The following is a 21170-nucleotide window of genomic DNA, read 5'->3' as shown; positions in this document are numbered from 1 at the left end:
CACATATTTATTGAATGCTGCTATGTGCCAAACACTGGATTATGCCCTAAAGAGTTAGTAGTTAATAAGAAAAGCAAAAGTGCCTGCTTTCATAGAGCTTACATTCTGGTATAAGAAAATAGTAAACAAATACATAAACAAATATAAGAAAATAGATAGTAAACAAACACATAATTCTTACAGATTGTGAAAATTGCCAGATTGTGAAACAAAGTTAACTGCAAAGGATCAACTTTATGTAGCATTATCAGTGAAGACATCTCCTGTTTTAGTCATGTTCAAAGTTATAAAAGAGCTAGGAAGACAGATTTCAAGATAATGAGAGACAAAATAAAATCATATAGAACATAAAGTTTTAGCTATATTATCAAATACTAAGCTCTCAACCATTTGAGAACTCTGTTGATGGAGTAATGAAAAAGACTACAGTAAGAGGTTGTAGACAGGTTTGATTTTTTGAAATGTAGTATTAAAAATGAAGAAATGTGGTTTAACATTTTTTAAGAAGTGAGGATGATAGGCCACATGCCTATCAGTGGTACTTGAATTTTAAGTAGAGTAGATAAACTATTTTTGTTTATTTGTAGCTAAAAATATAAGCTGGTTAATAGGTGGGGATGAAGTTAATTAGACAAAGTTATAAATCCTTGGAAGTCATAATCAAGACTTTCAACTTACTGCATAAGTCATTTGGGGACACTATGAAGTTTTGTAGATTCTATCAGCAATTGTTTATTTAACACCCACTGCAATATAGATTCTAGTAGTCTCCTGCTATCCACTGTTGTCCTCTTCCAACTGTGTGTGTGCTTTTTAAAAATTTCTGACTACAGCCAGAGTGATCTTTTAAAGGATAAATCTGACCACATTCCTCTCCAACTTAAATCTCTTTAAAGGCCTCCCATTGGTCTCAGCTTAAAATAAATGAAATCCTGAGTATAACTTGTACAGTCCTGTCTGATTTAGCCCCTGATTTTTGCTCTTTTCGCTCCCTCCTCTCTCTCACCAGGGCTCTCATTCCTCTCCAGAAAACATACACACACACACACACACACACACACACACACACACACACTCCTTGCTTCAACTAGCTAAATTCTACTAATTAATTAATATATTTCTCATCAACTATTAGCATGTATAGAGCAGGCTTCTGTCTGCTTTGCTTACCTTTGCATTCCCAGCACCTATTATGGTTTCTGGCATCTGGCACATCATAGGAGCTCAATAATAACTTATTTAATAAACAACTTAATTAAATGTGTTAGGTATTGTAAGAAATGCAAATACAATACAAAATACTTAAGCTATACATGGAACATGAACCAATACATAAAACAATTCAATACAATAAAACACTAAATGCTAAATATTGTGGTGCCAATTTCTAGGCTGGCAAGATTGCCAAAAATGAAGGTGTGGGATAGAAAATGAACATGGCAAATACAAAGGACCCAGGAAGTTCAGCTGGATATAGCAGACATCTCATGTGAGGGATTGGTGAGAATTAGGGTAATGATCTTGCTTTATCTAAGATGATAAATCAATCTGTAGGCCATTAAAAAAAACGCTGCAAATTGGTAACAGGGAAATAGCAGTGACAAAATGATATTCCAAATGAGGTTTATTTATCTATAAATCTGGGAGACAATGTGTCTTAATTTTATAGTGGAACTTGGTTCAAATTCTGGCTGTGTGAATTGGGCAAATAATTCAGCCATTATGAAATTTAGTATCTCTTTTGGTAACATGAGTAATTTACACATATTTTGATGTGGCATTTTATTGATTAATGAAAGAGGCATGTAAAGGAATTTTCAGAGTCCTTTGTACACAGTGGATTCCAGATAAATACTGCCTTACATCTAGTGAAGTGAATGTAAGAAGGGTAGTATCAGGGAGACACCAAAGGTAAGGAACACACTATAGGCTAATTTAATAACACGGGTGTATTAGTTTACTTGGGCTGCTGAAACAAAGTACCACAAACTGATGGCTTCAAAGCAATCTTTGGCATTCCTTAGCTTATAGATGAATCACCACAGTTTGAGCCTTTATCATCATGTGCCATCTTCCCTGTGTGAACATCTCCGTGTCTCTTTTCATTTTATAAGGACACTAGTCATATTGAATTAAGGTTACCCCCGTAATTCTATACAACTTTAAGTTAACCAATTACGTCTGCAACAACCCTATTTCAATTAACATTTTTAGGTTCCAGGAAAGGCATGAATTTTAGGTGAAACTATTCAACCCAGTACAGTAGGAATGAAATGGCAGGAATCTAGACTGAGATGTCGGTAGCAAGATTGGAAAGACGTAGGACAAATCATAGAGTTATGTTAAAGAACATACTAGTAGAGATTGATGAAGATTGAAAACAGAATTTCTGCGAGCTGCTTACGATTGAACCTTTTGTAGTGCTTGGCCTTCAAAAGTCAAAAGAGAAACAGATGAAAAGAGGTTTGTTTGTTTGTTTGTTTTTCATTATTCCTTTCTCTTTTACTATTTATTCAAAATTACATAGTTCAACCCTGAAAAGCATTTTAGCCAGATCTTGCCTATATTTCAATCTGTAGCATTCTCTGACACTCAGTTGTTTCTATTTCATCCCCACTGGCAATTTTAAAGTTAGGAGTCATCTTAGGGAAGACTGTTGAGAGGTTGTTTCCCTCCTGAAGAAACCTACATTCTGTCAGTTATTAGCAAATATTAGTTGAATTGTAAGTATAGGGACAAGAACTAATTCCTGGATAGTGAAAAAGGTAGATAAACAGATAGCCTCTGTCATGTAACTTAAAGTCTACATAGGGACTCAATGAACAAGTGTGCAAATAAATGGAAAATAACACACTTTGAACAAGTCGTGTTTACATGTGCCACGAAAAGGGTTCTGTGATTAGAAAGTAACAGTGAGGGGTGGGAAAGGGAGGCGTGAAGAGGTCAGAAAAGATTTGTAGCCTGGCAATATAGAATTGGGAATTGAGACACAAAGTCAGAATTTTAGCCAAAGGAATCAAGGGAATCACTTAGGTAACAACTTAGAAAGTTTATTTAAAGGAAAGTTTGTTCAGAATTAAAATTTATAAAATTGGTAAGAATAGAGTTGTTCTTGTTGAAATAGAGTTGGGAGGTAAGGAAATTACACTTCAGACCCTCCATGGGCTGACAGTGATCCCTTAGCTTCTAGGGACACATTTTATAAAACTGACAGTGATAAGAAAGAACAGAGAATAAGACATTAGCTTACAGCACCCACGTGGTCTTGGAAAAGTAGCATAATAACTCTGAGCATCATAGTCTTCTTTAGTAAAAAATTACAACCTTTAATCTTTTAAATCCTGCAACTGAGTTATCTAGGTCATTCTTAGCATACTCCACAGATGATAATAGTCATGGATTCCACATAAAAAATGTTTCTTATTTAAAATAATAAAACAATTTGGGATTAGCATGAAGATTAAAATAGCTTCACAGGAAAGCACAAGCAAAATAATACAGACATGAGCATCTCTACATTTCTGTAATTTCTGAGTTGATCTCTATTCTATGATAAGACCAGTCAAAATCTTCTCTAAAGCATAGTCTCAGAAAGATTTCTCTGTGTAGGGCTCCCCCTGTCTTCTCCCTTTACTCTTACATTTTTGGCATTTCTTACAATTACCTTTTACCTTTTTCACTGTACCCCCTTTAAGTAATAAGTTCAGGAAAACAATTTTCAAAATTCCTAATTACTGTCCACCAAACATTTTATCAAAAATCTGGGTTATACTTTATGCTATGGGGTTCTTTCCCAGTGAGTCTTTCTTCTCTAGCAGTAACTCTTCTGTACAGTGGTGTTTTACTTGCAAATTAACATCCATGCACAGCAAGTGCTTTTATAAACAGGCTAAACTACTGGAAGGAAGATGTTTGAAGGGACAGATAACAATTTGCAGAAGAAAATTTAAACATGTTTATTTTTTGTTTCATCTCTCTAGATCTACATTTTGAAAAGTTTTTCTTTTATTTGTCCTTAGTAACCTGAACGTTTATTAGCCAATTAATCTCTTATAAATAGCTTTTTGTTAGATGATGATGAATTAATGATTTTATGCTTTGCCCAAGTTTTTGTTCAAGTTTTATCCTCCACCTGAAATGCTCTTCTCCCCAGGATTACTCTTTAGACCTGGAAAAATTTTACTCCTTCTTTCAAGTACATCTCATTTTTTTCCTACTGTAGGAATCTTCCTGACCTGGTCTAGTTGATACTCTTCAATGCTCCCATAATACTTTTTTTTTTTTTTTTTTTGCAATAGGAGTAGTGTTGAATGCACTTTGAAATTAGAGGATATACACTTCAATTTTTGACTATGTTCTATACTAATTGTGTGGTCTTGTATAAGCTACTGTGTCTTTTGAGTCTCATTCTCTTTATCGGCACATTGAGTACATAAAGAACTTCTAAGTTTAAGTAGTAAAAATAGGCATATAAAACAATTTGCCTCAGATGTTATAATAGTATAAAACATGTTTCCTTAATGAATATGAGTATAGTACATTTTCAGAAGACTTTAAGATAAAAAAAGACTTCAATCAAGCAAAGGATTTTGTCGTAGATTTTAGATATCGTGTGGGGATAGTAGGCATGAAGCTTGGATTCATAGAGACTTTGTTGTAGTGGCCTTTCAATTATGCCAAATGCCAGTGTAATCCAATGGGATGACCCGTTCAAATGATGTAATAATTAGAAACACGACATTTGACAAACAGACATCTTATAATTATATTAAAGTAGCATGGTGAGACAAAGCTCTGGAGCCAGGCTACCTAGGTTCAAACCTCAGCTCTGTCACGTTATAGCTACGTGATTTGAGAAAACTTTTAACTCTCTTTAACAGTTTTCTATTTTAAAGAATGGGGACAATTAAGAAATAGTAACATAAATTAAATAAGAATTTTTTTTTTTTTTTTTTTTTTTTTTTTTTTTGCGAGGATTGAGTTAAGTATTTATAATATTGCCTGGAATAAAGTGAACACTGAGTATTTGTTTGCAATTATTACTGTATGCCATGCACTTTGCTAAGGGTAAGTTCGGGGGATTCAGTGATGTGTATTGGGAAAGATAGGTATTGAGCAAGTAAGCAAACATGAACACATGATTCCAAATTGTGATCATGCAAAGGAGGAAAAAAGCAAGATGTTTTGAACCACATAACAGGAAGGACTAGAATAAGGGTAAGAAATAAGGAATAAAAAGCAAGCATTGTTACCATGGGAAAATATTTTGTAATGTTGTAGTATATTTTTAAAAATAAACATGTAATTGAAGCTTGATAAATTATGTAATTTATTTTTATTCTTTTTAAACAACCTTTGATAATTTTCTTGTTTTTTTTTTTTTTTTTTTTTTTTTTTTTTTTTTTTTTTTTTTTTTTTGCACATGTGAATACATGTAGCTGCTCAGAAAAGGAATAAACACATTGTTTATTTTTATAGCCTATCAACTAAGGGTGTGCCAACCTCCACCACCTGTACCCAATGCTGAAATGTTGACAGAAGATGATGAATTTGAAATAGGTAAAGCCTGTTAAATTATTTTCAAAGAAAACATACTGCTGGCAGAACTATTTGCTTAAAAATAAGCCAAAATAAAGAAGAGTAATAGCCTGACTTGAGATCCTCATTCCCTGTGTTGATAGAGATTATTTAGAATTTTTAAGAAGAGAGAGGTGTGAAAAGAGGAAAGGGAATATTAGAGAAGAAAAAGTAATTTTGTTTTTCTGGAATGTACAATTAGAAAACGTGTTAAAATTTGAACCCGTTAACTTTACTCTGATGGTTCTTTCCAAACTGTTATTTTGCTGCCTTCTGACACTGTAGTTCTCACCTTTGTTCTTTGAATTCAGACCTATGCCTGACTTGGCAGAATGAATGGTTTGTAGGGCATATTAGAAGTCGTATTTCATTTCCGTATCTTGGAAAATGCTTAGTCGATTCTACTCAGTTTAATCATCAAGTTGGTTTAAAACTGAGTTGGAAGTTCAACCCAAATAATTAATGCCACACACTTTGAAAAAAAAAATTATATACGAAGACATCTTAATGTTGCCATAGTAAACTTTCATTATTCATTATTATTATAATATTGATTTTGGTTGAAATACACAAAGAAACTATCAGTGACCGAAGTAACTTTAATTCAAACACAAAAGCAATAAATAGAAAGCCTTCTAACTACTTGCTGTATTTTTATTGCCTATCTCACCTATATCAACTAAATTATTTCATTATGACTATTGCTTATATCCAGTCAGCATGCACCAGTACAGAGGGAATGGCAGTTCACTTTTGCCTTCGGTCCTCATTGGTCAATGACTATTATATACTATTTTTTCAGTATTTTGAATATAACTCCTACTTATATCTAATAACATTTTTGTACTGATTGAAAATAACTAAAGGAGAAAATATTATCTTACAAATGAAATATTTATTTTTATCATCACCTTGTTGCTTATATGAAACCTCCCCTCTTTTTTTTAATAGGTGATATTATTAGGTATCAGTGTCTTCCAGGATTTACTTTAGTTGGTAATGCAATTCTGACGTGCAGATTAGGAGAACGACTGCAGATGGATGGAGCACCTCCAGTTTGTCAAGGTATTCAATAGTTCTTATGGTTACCTATTTCTAAAATATTTGCTTTATGTTTAACTTAATATAGGTAAGACTGAGAAAAATCTGTTTATATAAATAAGAAATATTTAACTGGAAACAATGCTATAAGTTTTATAACTCATATGTGCTATTTCATTTAGAAATAGTCCACTGTTTATCAGATTTAACTCTAAACATCTTTGATTCTTTCAAGGGCAAATTTTTCTGGTTTAGCATGAAGTCCATTCAACTTACTCCAATTATTTTGCTCTTCCGGGTGGGAATGGAGGTGGAGAGAAAGGGAAATCACTTAAAATAAAGGTTTCAATGTTGATTGCTTTTACTTAGAAAGAGCTTCTGATCTAACCACTAGACTCATTAAACTTTATCGAGTACCTGTTATATAATGAGGATCTGAGGAAAAAAACAAATAAACAAGCAGAGTAACAAAAAAATAAATTTTAAGTGGCCCTTGCTGTGGATGTGTCATGGAAAGGTGCTATGGCAGTCATACAGGGGATAGCAGTACAGTGTTTAGGGAAAGAGACCAGGAAGCTGTAGATGCATATAATTTTTAGCCACTTGTGTGGCAGGGAAAGCTTGATGGAAGCATTGTTCCCTGAGTCATGAGACACAATTCCAAATGACAGTGAGACTTATTCTGGTAGAACAGAGCTAGAGAGAGGGTGGTCTAAGGCGCAGATACATATGCAAAGATAGAGAAGTGAAAAACAACAGGGCATGGACTTCAAGGATTCACTACGTTAAAAGAGTAAGGCAAAGATAGACATTGAATGATGTGCTAAGCTGTGATGTTCAAAAGACATTTATTGTTCATTTGTGTAGCCCCTAGGCCCAGAACAGTGCCAAACACACAAGTATCATAAATGTTGATTAAGTTGAATACAATTGAGTATTTTATTATTTTTTCTAGCTTTTTTTTTTTTTTTTTGATTAATTCCTTCTTTGGGATTAATTCCTGAGAATACTGGAAATCTGTTTCCTGTGCAGTATCTTAGCTGCTATCACAAGTCTAAAGTAACTTCTGATTTTTATTCTAAACATATGATAATTGAAAGCCTTACAAGAAGATAAAAAGATTACAGGAGGATTTGATGGTAGCAAAAAGATAAGCAGGAAAGCAGGTTTGAGGGTATAAATTGGAGCCAGCGTGAGAATTTCTCATGGTCTTAATGCTGTTAGAACATCTTGAAGTTGGTTGAGAATTCTGAAGTCTATCACTTATATATTCCAGACATTTAGATGTCATTCATTCAGCTTTTTCCTTCATGTAAGGCTACTCTCTAGACCTTTAGAATTATGTAGTTTTCATATTCAGATATTTAGATACACAAATAGAGAAGACAGAGGCTCAACATTTGAAGGCTTATACATGGGAAAAAAAGTTGAGCAGACATGGGATATGTCAATGAGCCAATTATATAACTGCATTTCCGTCTTGACCCCAATAAAAACTACATTGTGAGCTCTTGGAGGGCAAGCTTCTTGTTCTTATATCTGAATCCCAATTCAATAAATTTTATAAAAATTAAAGTAAATATAACATTTAGATAAGCTAGATATTTTACAATTTTTTGTCTCAGACTTTCAATGTCTTATTCCCCAAATCAGAATTTCCCGTAGATTAGTAATTGAACTTATTCTGTCTGCTGTGGAGAATACAGAAAACAGAGTAAATTTTTAACCCTGATAACACTTCAGATACTAGCCAATAAAGTTATTAAATCATCCTTTAGAATGAGTTTATGTAGAGTTTTTCTATTAATTAGTTCACCAGGCATTTAAGCCAAAAAGCTGACTTTACATTTTTGTTTCATTGAGTTTATTACACAAGCTTGCTAAGAGAGTCATTTGTTTGGAATCGGCTAGAATTAATCTACATCGTTTTTAGTCCATTAAAAAATTTTTTTGTCTTTTCCTAAAAACATAGCAGTATCATTTTTGTTCTCTCTTCTTCTTTAGATGCTCTGTAGCTCTATGTGTCTCACTTAAAACATGGAAAATAATTCCAAATATGATTTTCTGTAGAGTTTGTTGTAAATGAAATCTAATGGATCCTTACATTTTCTGGTTTAAAAACATTGGCTCCAAGTGAATCTGGGAGACTTTGAGCACTTTAAACTTTCTGGCCATCAGTTTTCTCATATTTACAATGGGGATAAAAAGTCTACACATTTTTAAAGTTGTGATAAGAGAGAGAATGTACCAATGGTATTTAACAGTGTCTAACATATAGTTACAATCAACAAATATTTACTGTTATTCTAGGTGACTGTCAAGCTTCTTGCTATATGTTAGACAATGTGAGGAGAATATGTTAATTTGTGTATTTGTAGTAAAGTATATTGGATCGTACCACTCATTTCAATCTGTCGTAGCCACATATTTACTATGTTTTTGTCTTTGACTTATATATTCCATATTGTTTCCAGTCTTCAGGTTTATATTTTTCTTTTTTATGTATTTTTAAATTTTTTGAAAAGCAATTGTCAGAGTTCTCTTTTTAGGTGGAGAACAAATAACCTGATGCCAGTTATTCAATATTTTTAATCTCAAAATTATATCCATGAAGGAAAATCCTGGGTTGAAGTGAAGGAACTGAAGTAATATCCAAAAAAAAGTAGAAAATAGCTCTTAGCTTTATCTATACTATATTTTAAACTCTATTATATAGTCAGTTTTCAAAAAGTCATGTGTTAGTTCTGGCCAGTTTTCAAATAGTCTTTTCTTTTCAAGTTATTAACATGTTAACAGAGCAATCATAAGCTTCCATAATCCACTATGTTACTTACTCTTTTCTACCCCTATATTTGTTGGAGACTTTATAACTCAAAATATTTAATTGTCTTTGTACCTCGAACACTATGAATATATAAGTGCTTCATCTATTTATTATTTTCCAGAAACTACATTAGTAGTTTTCGGTCCTAACTCATTCAAATAAATATGGAAAAACAGGAATTCTTCTTAAAATGCTGCTCTAATTATTTTGAGAAACAATGCTGTTTAACTCCAAAATGAAAGTTAAAGTATAGTGGTTGAATTAGGAAATGGTATGGGATATATTTCTATTAACCAAATCATCAAAAATTATCTAGTTCACCCATTCGTTCAGTTGTCTAAATGTTTTTAGTAAGAACACTCAGCAGATAGTCCAGTCTAAGTTTAAAACTTGTTAGCAATTATGTTCATAAGACATTTTACTATGGCCATTATGCTATTCTGACAAATAGAAAGTTCCTCCTTATATTGAAGTAAATCCTGTTTGGTGCATATTGGTTTACTTTTGTACAATGGACCATACTAAATAATTCCAATATTCTTTTCACACCACAGAACTTCAAAATAAATTTGTAAGAGGTTAAAATGACATAATTTGAGTAAAAAGGGCTTGATCAACTTAGTCATACTCTTCATTCTAAATCCAAATTTAAGTAGATGTTCATAATTTTGGTCTGATACATAATGCAATTGAGGCCAACAACTAAAATTTGCTATATGTTGCAGGCTGTTAGATCATAATTATGTTGTTTTGTCATTATATAACACATTTTCTGTGTTTTTATAAGTGTTTATATATATGTATATATATATGTATATGATGTTAAAGCAGCGGGATTATTATTATATAAAATGAGTTTGTGCTTTGGGCTATATTTATGGCCTGGAGATGGTGTAAAGAGCTAAAAGGCAATGCAACTGGTGACCCAGAATTGTGTTAAATCGTCATGGTAAACGTATCCCTGATATCAGAAATGACTTTACCTGAAATGAATACTTTGAGAGAGGGCAGTTTTCTCTCTGAACCCACACACCTGAGTGAGTAGAAGGTTTAAGAGAGAAGAAAGTCATTTAAAAAGTAAGGAAAGAAAGAGGTAAGGCAAAGACATAGATAAGACAGGCAGAGGTGGGAGAACCTAAGAAGATTAGGAAAGGTTGGGAAAAATGTGAAGAAAGATGAGGAATTAAATGGCTTATATTTTATTTATGTATTTATTTATGTCCAGAAAGTGGTACATCTTCCATGTAATAAAAAATAAATCAATACTATAAATTTTTTGGTCATTCCTCCAGCTTTTGAATCATAAGTTTAATACAGCTTGTCTCTTCTAACAAATAATTCAATGTATCATCCTTATAGCTATTGAACATGAAAGCAGAATACTCAGTATCTAAAATACAGTTTTCACTGAGGCTCTAAAAAACTAGCACTATTTAATGGCATTTTTCTTTGACAGTGCTCTGTCCTGCCAATGAATTACGGCTAGATTCTACTGGAGTCATATTGAGCCCTGGATATCCTGACAGTTACCCAAATCTTCAAATGTGTGCGTGGAGCATTTCAGTGGAAAAGGGTTATAATATCACCATGTTTGTAGAATTCTTCCAGACAGAAAAGGAATTTGATGTTCTTCAGGTGTATGATGGTAACCAAGGGTTATATTTTTTGGATATTCATCAATTAAGTCCAAATGTTCTAATTATACATGTAAACTTTGAGTATAAACAGCTGCTTCTGTGAGTTTATCTTACAAATATTTTTAGAAGCATCAACATTAAATTTACTCCTATGCCATATAAAAATTATGGTTAGCTTCATTATTATTTTACAAATTATACATTGTTTAGCTATAGAATTAAAATGCTTAAAACAAACATTTTATGCTTTCAGTTATTGTTAATGAGGTAGATTGACAGTGAAGCAATTTATATTTAATACTATTCTAAAGATACAAAATACTAAAGATAAATGAGAATATAATTAGTTTTATCTAAATTGTTTTATTATCTTCCCAAAGGACCAAATATTCAAAGTCCAGTGCTTATTTCCCTCAGTGGGGATTATTCATCTGCTTTTAATATAACAAGCAACAGTCATGAAGTATTTCTTCAGTGGTCAGCAGATCATGGCAATAACAAAAAAGGATTTCGGATAAGATATATAGGTATGTAAAACTTTTAACTTCAGGACAGATCTCACTAGCATCTTCAGTATGATTATGATTAAGGAGCAGAGACATTACTCAGTCATGAATTCAAATCACAGCTCCTCCATTGATGGTTATTGGACAATTTACATAACCTCTCTATTTCCTATTGTAATGATAATAATTCTACATCCCTCATATGATTTTGTAAAATATTAAAAGCATTTAGGATACTTATAACTTATATAAGTCAGTTATAAATTAAACTGCAATTTTTAATACTTAAAAAAAAGATTTATTTTCCTGGAACTGACAAAAAATATTAATAGTGTTGCTCAGCTGTGTGTTATCTGAACTATTTAATAACTCCTTTAAATTACAGGTTTAAACAAAGGATAAACATACAGTGGTCAAAATCTTTGTTTTAATTTTTATCCATCTATTTGTGATACTTGCTAAAATATCTTAAATATTGAAAGAGAGGGTAACAAACACATCATTTGCAAGCTTTCAGTTTTTAAAAATCAGAAATGTTTTGTCATACTGCTTTTCCTTGCACGATATTTAGAAAGATGTAGGCTGGAAATTCTTTTTAATACCAAGGTGACATAGATTTTTCTATGTCTTCCTGTTTATAAGGTCTACTCATACTGAACCAATAAGGAATTTCTTGTTGAGTAAATGTACATAAATAGTCCTCCATTATGTGAAGGTTATGTTCCTTTTCTTAACTGCCCTTCTAAATCATGTCAGAGACCATTCTAAACCATGTCAGAGGCCATGGATATGTGCTCAATAGCAGAATCCCTTGGAATCAGTCAGCTGTCTCTTTCTATACCGTGTTCACACAATGCCTCCCAAATCATGTGTCATTGCTAATCAGTACAACTGAAAATTGCTTTTATAAATGTTTTATAAGCAACTCTGACACTATGATTCTGGTCATAGACAGATAAATTCTGAATTTCAGTTCTAAAATGTATACTCTTGAATTTTACTCATTTATACAAATTTAGAACTACATATAAAATGTATGAATAGAATAATTCTGTTCAATTCCTTTGATTTTAAAACTCTGAGATGATAGTTTGATTTTAATTTATTAATAATTTGTATTTTACACATTAGAATAACGTGTCACTGACAGCATATTACTACTATGTACATAATTGTATCCTACAATAAGTTTCTATTACATTGAAAATAATTTATTATGCAATCAAAGTAGAAGTGTTTTAAAAAATTGAAATGTGGCCAGGCATGGTGGCTCATGCCTGTAATCCCAGCACTTTGGTTGACTGAGGCAGGTGGACTGTCTGAGGTCAGGAGTTCGAGACCAGCCTGGCCAACATAGTGAAACCCCCTCTCTACTAAAAATACAAAAAATTAGCTGGGCGTGGTGGTGGGCACCTGTAATCTCACTTACTCGGGAGGTTGAGGCAGGAGAATCACTTGAATCCAGGAGGTGGGGGTTGCAGTGAGCTGAGATCGCGCCATTGGACTCCAGCTTGGCAACAAGAGCAAAACTTCTCAAAAAAAAAAAAAAAAAAAAAAGAAAGAAAAAAGAAATATAGGATATAACCAGTCATCTTGAAGAATTTTCATTATTGAGCTTATGTTTCTGTAATATGAACAATGTAAATGTCTTTTTATTAAAGTTTTGTCCAAATAGGGCATTTAAAAGTCAGCACATTAAATTCATGATACATAATATAAAAGAAAACTATTCAAATTAAACAATTATAAGCATTAGATTGACCGTGTTATAGACCAATCCTTGTTCTTATTATTTCTGACAAAGTTGGATATAAATATAATGCAAATACCACTTTTAGCCCTCAAGAACAGCTTGACATATTGAATATGTATTTTTGCCTTTAGAAATGACAGGTTATGACATATATATCCTAAGTCCAATTTGTTTCTTACTATTTACCCCCAAAGCCCCATTTTTCTCAGATGAATTCATTAAAGTTTCAAAAGGTAAATGGAACCTGCCATGCTGAATATTCTCAAAAGTACATATATATGAAAAAGCTATTTGACATTATCTGTTGGCATTTCAAACATCAGGAGATGAAAAACTTTTTTATTTTATTGGCAATTTCTATCATAATATGCAAATGCTCTTGACAGATTGGAAACCCTTTAACAGACTGGGAAAGAGGATTATGGAATGTGGGGGATTATTTTAGACATCAACCAAAATGAAATGTATGACCTAACATGATAGAAGTGTCTGGATATAACTTCGAAGTGACATGTAAACGACATGCTCTAAAATATTGCTACCAAGGCTGTGGCATTTAGGTCCCCCAAATGACAGGAAATGCAGTTTCCAAAATTCAATTAGATATTTGTTGGGCTTTTGAACCTCCAGGGTGTTTTGAAAATACATTTCAATTCAGAAGACATTTTAGGTGACAATATAAATTGGAAGAAAGCTCAGAGTTAATTATGTCTCCCAAAAGTTATGTCAGTAGATTATTTTCAAAAGAGGATAGAGCACAATATGAAGTTCATATGAATTAAAATTTATATACATGACCACTGACCTACTTTTAAGCACTAGTCACTGTATAGGTATTTATCACTTTGGGTAATAACTTCTGGGTCATTAATTAAACAGCATTTTTTTTTTTTTCTTTTGAAAAGCTTTCTACTGTAGTACACCAGAATCCCCACCTCATGGATATATTATCAGTCAGACAGGTGGGCAGCTTAACAGTGTGGTCCGTTGGGCCTGTGATCGAGGATTCCGACTTGTTGGAAAAAGCAGTGCTGTGTGCAGAAAGTCTTCCTATGGGTATCATGCGTGGGATGCGCCGGTCCCTGCCTGTCAAGGTGAAGTATATTATGCCAAAATGAACAAAAACATTAATATGAAATTAGCACCATTTAACTTTTTCATTTGGATCACTCGGAAGCATATTGTGAACTCTTTTCGTAAAAATAAGGCATAACATCGCAGAATGATACATTCCAAGGGAAAGATACATAGTGTTTTATAATTCTTCATTATTGTTATTCAACTTATATGCCTTGACTTTTGCCCCGTGTATGCATACTTTATTCATACATCCTCCATTCCAGTTACTTTGTTGTCATACAATTATTGAAACGGAGAGGGAGACTGAGTTAGTGTGAAGTCTACAGAGAGGTAATAGAGAATAAGAATGGGCAAGTACACTGAAGACTAAGTTTCACTCTTAGCATGCAAAATTTGCTCTCACAGCAACAAATTTAAAAGAAAAATGTAACCCACCACCTGGTTATTTTTTTCTTCAGTGGTACAGATAGCACAACAGAGATATCAGAGATATGTTTTTAATTTTTCTTTGTATTTTGTCAAAAATCGAGGCACTGAGCATTATATCATGCCGCAAAAAGAATAACAAGCTTGTTAATCAAAAAATGGCATGTTTTAGAGTTTTTGATTAAGACTTGTTTTTATGGGAGGCTGAGGCCAGAGAATGACTTCAACCCAGGAGGCGGAGGTTACAGTGAACTGAGATTGCAACACTGCAATTGCACTCCAGCTTGGGCAACAAGAACGAAACTCGGTCTCAAAAAAAAAAAGGCTTGTTTTAAATAGTAGTTGAGTCTCTTACCTAAGGGTAGCCATAGTCATAAAGACAAGTTCAACATCAGCTACATAGAAAAGTTAATGTCATTGGACTTTGAAAATTTTAAAATACTTAATTCATTACATTATTTTATCAAGAAGAAACTTAATTTTGTATTTTATTTAACTCTACTCATCATGTAAATATACAGATAGCAACTTTGAACTCTCACATGAAAAAATGCAGGATACTCTAGGTTAATAAATAAGAAGTCTTATTAGCTATTTTTTGGTGGGCATTTATAAAAAACAAAAAAAAAGTAAGATAGGTAATTAAAATTTAAAATCAACCATTAGCAATTTAAAATTGACTAAGGAATAGGTATTACCAGGCACTTGAAATGGCTTCTTTTACCTATTAGAGTGCAATTTGTAATTCATAAAAAGATAGCTTTCAAAGGCATATGTAAACAAATTCAAAATGAAAGAATTATTGTTTCTTGTGTTGATGCAAGGAAACATTAATCACTTATTAGGATTCTGGGAAGCACCATTACCTTAATGGGTTGTCAACACTGAAGGCATTTACTTCATGTGAAATAGATACATTTTAATAACATATTAAAATAACTGCTTTCCTTCGACTAATGAATAGCAGGAGTATTTATAGTTTCTTAGTATTAACTAATTTCCCAGAATTAGTTTGGGAAAGAATTTTGATCCCAAATTTCATAATAGAATTAAAAAATATAAAATAAGCTTATATTATATATATTTTAAATAACCATTAAAATGCTCCAAATTTTATTTTTTTAATTTTAAACTTTTGTATTTTAGTTACATAATGGTTGATTTTATTTATATTTATATACACACATACACATACACACCTCTATGTGGCACATATATAATTCTTAGGAAACATTTTGTGAGAATAATTGACTATCATGTAAAATAAAAATACCCCATGCTTTCTGAAATTTGAAATTGCTTTGTAGAATTAGTGCTATAATTTCATTGAAATTTACTTATGGAGTCATTTTTTCAATGTCCTTAATTTAAAATTATTTTACAATTTGAATAGGAAAGTTGAAATATAGTTTAAAAATGAGATGTTTGGTAAAGTAAAATGATAAAATATATGTAAATCATGCAGTCATTTCCAAAAATTTATCTTTTCTAATTGTTAAAACAGAAAAAGATTATGAAAAAATATTTACAGGATATGACCTCTACTTGGACATAACTAATTGAAATGAAATGTTTATATGTCATTTGGAAGAGCTATTTGCATAATACACCTTTTATTTCAAAATTATTTTGCATTTTTCAGTCATTTTTCTTTTTCTTGCTTCTTAGGTCTTCTTATACATCCTTACTTTTGAGCTATAAAGTTACACAATGTGAGCATAAAGGTAGAAAATTAGTCAGCTGTATCTATTTGGGTTTGGTCAGGTGTTTTATTTATTTTTGTTCTCATCAAACAACCATTTATTGATCCCCCCCTCCCAAAGATGAACCATCCCCATGCATACAATTAAGTATTATGCAGTGTTCTGTGGAAACTCACTTTGTATTCTCTGTCTTACTTTTAATTTGTGATTTCCTGAGAGTTGTATAGACAACTCTCTTTTACAACCACTCAATTATGATGACTTTTCTTCTGAACTGGATTTATTTTCTTTCTTTTCTTCTTTTAAAAAAAATTAGTTGAGAAGTTAAATTATAAGCTATCCATAGGCACAGGAATTGTCCCATTATTTTGGTACATTGTCTCTTTTTAGCTCTAAAATGTAACCATGTTTTACTAAACATATATGTGGAATCTATACTATTTAACTATACCTCTTTTTACTTTGACCTAGATTCAATCTATACTACACCAACAATGAATAGTTAATTTTTAAAAATTGGTAAATACATGATCTTTGGCAGGGAGATTGTGTATAACAACTTGAAATTCCCAAAAGTTCTAAGTGAAAATGTAAACATTGCTTTAACAGACATCAGGAAACCATTTACTTTTCAACACTATTTTAGAGGTTCTGTAATTAGAAAGCAGGGATAATAACATGATTATATGAGATTGCATATACAATTTAAGTCAGCATTACAGCTTTTCTGTTCATAATTTACAGGTTACTAAATTACAAAAGATCAGCTATTCAGCAGTAGGGATTCTGCCATTCAGTTTTGACAATTTTGTATAGATTTCACTGAGGTTTTTCATTTTATATTTAATTCAAATGGGTTAATGAAAATTAAGCAGCAAAATGGTAGATTTTATAAGAGAAGTGGAAACAATTTTTGGTTGAAATGGAAGGTGGGTGAATAGTACATAGCATTTATAATATTTAAACTAAACTCATATCTTTCTGTACTTTATTTCTTCTGTTATGAGAGAAAATATAAATCTGTAATTCTTTGTATGAAACCTGTAAGCTAGATATCTTTCATAATACAGAAGCCTTCTTACTTTATAACAATAATGCAATACATATGTCAGATATTACATAACTCTAATTGGTTCTAGGACGACATTCATATTCAAATACATTAGTCTTTCTGTGGAGATACATATAAATATGTACTCTGAGTGTGATACATAAAGATACAGATAGGCCAGGTGCAGTGGTTCACACCTGTAATCCCAGCACTTTGGAAGGTAGAGGCCACTGGACTGCTTGAGCCTACGAGTTTGAGAGCAGCCTGGCCAACATGTGTCTACAAAAAAGTACAAATATTAGCTAGACCTGGTGGTGTGTGCCTGTGATCCTAGATACTCAGGAGGTTGAAGGTAGGAGGACTGCTTGAGCCCAGGAGGTGGAGGCTGCAGTGAGCCAAGATCCCACCACCAACTCCAGCCTGGGAAAAAGAGTAGGACCATGTCTCAAACAAACAATTGGCCAGGTATGGTGGCATGCACCTGTAGTCCCAGCTACTAGGGTGCTGAGGTATAAGTTTTGCACTCCAGCCGAGTGACAGATTGAGACCTCCGTCTCCAAAAAAAAAAAAAAAAAAAAAAAAAAAAAGAAAAGAGAAAGAAAGAAAGAAAAATCTGACTTTAATTGAGGTATTGCTACCGAATATATACTTTGAAAGATATGTATATATTATTTGAAAGATTATGTGGTTTTTCTTTTTTGTAAATGCCAATTGTGTACTTATAGGGCAAAAATGGTAAAAAATCAATTTTAGGGGATTTTTCTGTAGTCTTTTAAAGTTTTAAGGTATAAAATATCTTATATACAACAAACTAAACGAATATAAAATTTTACATTATTATTACATCATAGTAAAACTAATTTTCACCTAAATCAAATGTATTGTAGATAAAAATCAAGACATCTAAGACACATCAGTGAAATTCAGGAAGATCCTAACTAGGTTTTTAAGACAGTAAGTCCTGGCCTTATATTTATTAAACATATCCAATATACACGATACTTTGTGGATGGTGTCCCAGCTCATAGATTTTGGCTGTTCCTAAGACAGAAATAGACAGCTTTCAGGTAAAATAAATCTATTTGCTTTATTCCTGGCCAAAATGATGAGCATATTGGATGCCACTCTCTTTAAAATATTTAATATTTATCTGTCAAATTGAATTAATCAAACTTCCTATATGATGGTCCAGTCATGGGCTTGCATTAGAGATACTCTTTACCTAACTTGCGTTCTCATATAATCCATATGAATGCTGATAACCATACAGATGATAACTAGAAACTAAGTAAGAAACCAAGAAATAAAGCATTAACAATGTATGGATTCATCAATTTGTAAGCATTACTAAATAAGAGTTTGGAATAACTTATTCAAAATTTATGGTTCAGAGAGTATTTCTTTGAGATATTCTGAGATTGTTTCAGAGGAATAAAAAAAAATCCCAATTAGTTTTGCATGTTTTACAGTTCAGCAGACTTACCTAATAAATTAAACATTTTTCTGTTTATATGATTTTGCATGTGTGTATTTATTCTAGCAATTTCCTGTGGGATTCCTAAAGCTCCAACAAATGGAGGAATACTAACAACAGACTACTTGGTAGGAACGCGAGTTACTTATTTTTGTAATGATGGATATCGATTGTCATCCAAGGAACTTACCACAGCTGTATGCCAATCAGATGGAACATGGAGCAATCATAACAAGACCCCTCGCTGTGTTGGTATGTGTGTCAAGGGAATTTCATCACTTGTTCTTCTTTTGGTATTTTATATGATCTGAAATTTTATGTATTGTAGAATTGTAAAAAACAATCCCTAAACTGAAATGTGATGTCTAAGACAGAAATAAAAGTTAAGTAAGCTATCTTGTACCATGAAGTACTAGAAGAGAGTACAAGGACTTTTCAATCATTTTTGAAAACCTCAGAATACTTATGTCCAAAAAGGCACTTTTATTTTATACAATAAAGTTTTATTTTTTAAAAAGTCATCCTTTAGTCAACATGTGTTTTCAGTACATAATCCCTTGAGAAAAATTTTTAAAGATTGTGTTAATAAAATGATACTTTGATATATTGCACTCTGAGTTTTATAAGGATAAATAATGTTGCAGAAATTATCCATAACTTTAAACTTTTGTTGATATTCTTCTGGTTACTTACACTTAGAAGAGTTCCTATTGCTGTCGCTATTACTTCACTAGGTAAATAAGTTTACATAATGATAAGACATTAATTCTGGTAAAGATTTGGTAGCAAAAAAAAAATAGAAAATGTTGATTTAAATAAATTAGTGAATTTTCTCTATATTTCAATTATTTTTTTCTCATTTAGTACTAACATTTCCACTTAGCTGTGATTTCATTTAAAATGAAGATTGTTCAATTGTTTGCACTCTCAGATAGGTACCTAATAAGGCTTTGATATCATGACTCTTGCATAAAAAGGTTATTCTCATCAAAAAAATTTACTCAAAATATAGTCTTTTCTAAAGTTATAAAGAAATAAGGGAGTAGAGGTAAGCCAACAATTGGGATTCTAAGTAGGTAGAATAATAAGTACAAGACTGAATTGTGAAACCATTGAGTGTGTTCAAGAACTTCCAGCAATACCATATAACTAGGGGAATGGAAAATATCAACATGCAAAAGAAATAAAGAACAAATGCTAGAGGACCTTGTATAGTGCAATAGTAAGCGAATTAAGGCAGTGGAGATGTAAAGAATGGCATAGACGTTAAGATATAGTGATTTGTTAGCACTTATACCCTTTGGTTTTTGTATAGTTGTTACATGTCCAAGCATCAATTCCTTTACCTTGGAACATGGAAGATGGCGAATTGTGAATGGCTCCCATTATGAATACAAAACGAAGGTAGTTTTCAGCTGTGACCCTGGTTATCATGGACTAGGTCCTGCTTCCATCGAATGTCTTGCTAATGGTACTTGGAGTTGGAGAAATGAAAGACCATATTGCCAAAGTAAGTATAACTTTGCTAAACTTATCTCATAAGCTATGTTTGGTTATTAAATTGTTTGAATCAGTTCCTTTTACAAACACACTAGATCAATAATTAGATGACATTACTAATATGGCCATTTATTCTCATTACATTTTTAAATTTTCTAACTATGTTTCTATGTATTAGTAAATACTTTTCTAACAAAGAGAAAAGCATAGACTTTGAATTAAGAAATCTAGTGTTTGAATTGTAGATCTATTACCTACTTGAACAATGAAGTACTGTTTACTTACTACTTGACATATACTGCTTTTAGTCCTTTACATGTTTTATACTCATTTGGTTAAAAAAAAAAAAAAAAAAAAAAAAAACCTTTGCCCCAGATGTAATCATTCTATTAAAGTCACGGAGCCTATAAATGATAGAGAAATGATATTTGACCAAGTAGTCTGACTAAAACCCTTGACTTTTTGTCATGTTATATCATATTTATTTTCTCTGATTCTAAATTCTAAAACTAGAAAATCTTAAAACTAGAAGATTATGACACCTGTCGTGTAGAGTTACTGCAAACATTTAATGGTATGACACAATTGAAATACCAGC

The 21170-nt window shown here is 32.1% G+C and overlaps 1 protein-coding gene across 1 annotated transcript in view; it reads left to right on the top strand.

Annotated features, from left to right (window-relative positions):
• The window catches only part of CSMD3 (CUB and Sushi multiple domains 3), a 1271497-nt gene that overhangs the window by 1169926 nt on the left and 80401 nt on the right, over positions 1-21170 (top strand). Inside the window, exons 45-51 of the mRNA XM_026454566.1 lie at positions 5479-5559; positions 6529-6642; positions 10899-11087; positions 11460-11606; positions 14244-14432; positions 19139-19324; positions 20388-20582. Of these exons, the coding sequence (XP_026310351.1) occupies positions 5479-5559; positions 6529-6642; positions 10899-11087; positions 11460-11606; positions 14244-14432; positions 19139-19324; positions 20388-20582 (1101 nt within the window). The remainder of the gene's footprint in view (positions 1-5478; positions 5560-6528; positions 6643-10898; positions 11088-11459; positions 11607-14243; positions 14433-19138; positions 19325-20387; positions 20583-21170) is intronic.

Source organism: Piliocolobus tephrosceles, chromosome 7 (genome assembly GCF_002776525.5).
Source record: "Piliocolobus tephrosceles isolate RC106 chromosome 7, ASM277652v3, whole genome shotgun sequence".
NCBI classification, from domain to species: Eukaryota; Metazoa; Chordata; class Mammalia; order Primates; family Cercopithecidae; genus Piliocolobus; species Piliocolobus tephrosceles.
Note: the sequence above shows the minus strand (reverse complement) of the source record. Positions and strands in the feature narration are given on the sequence as shown.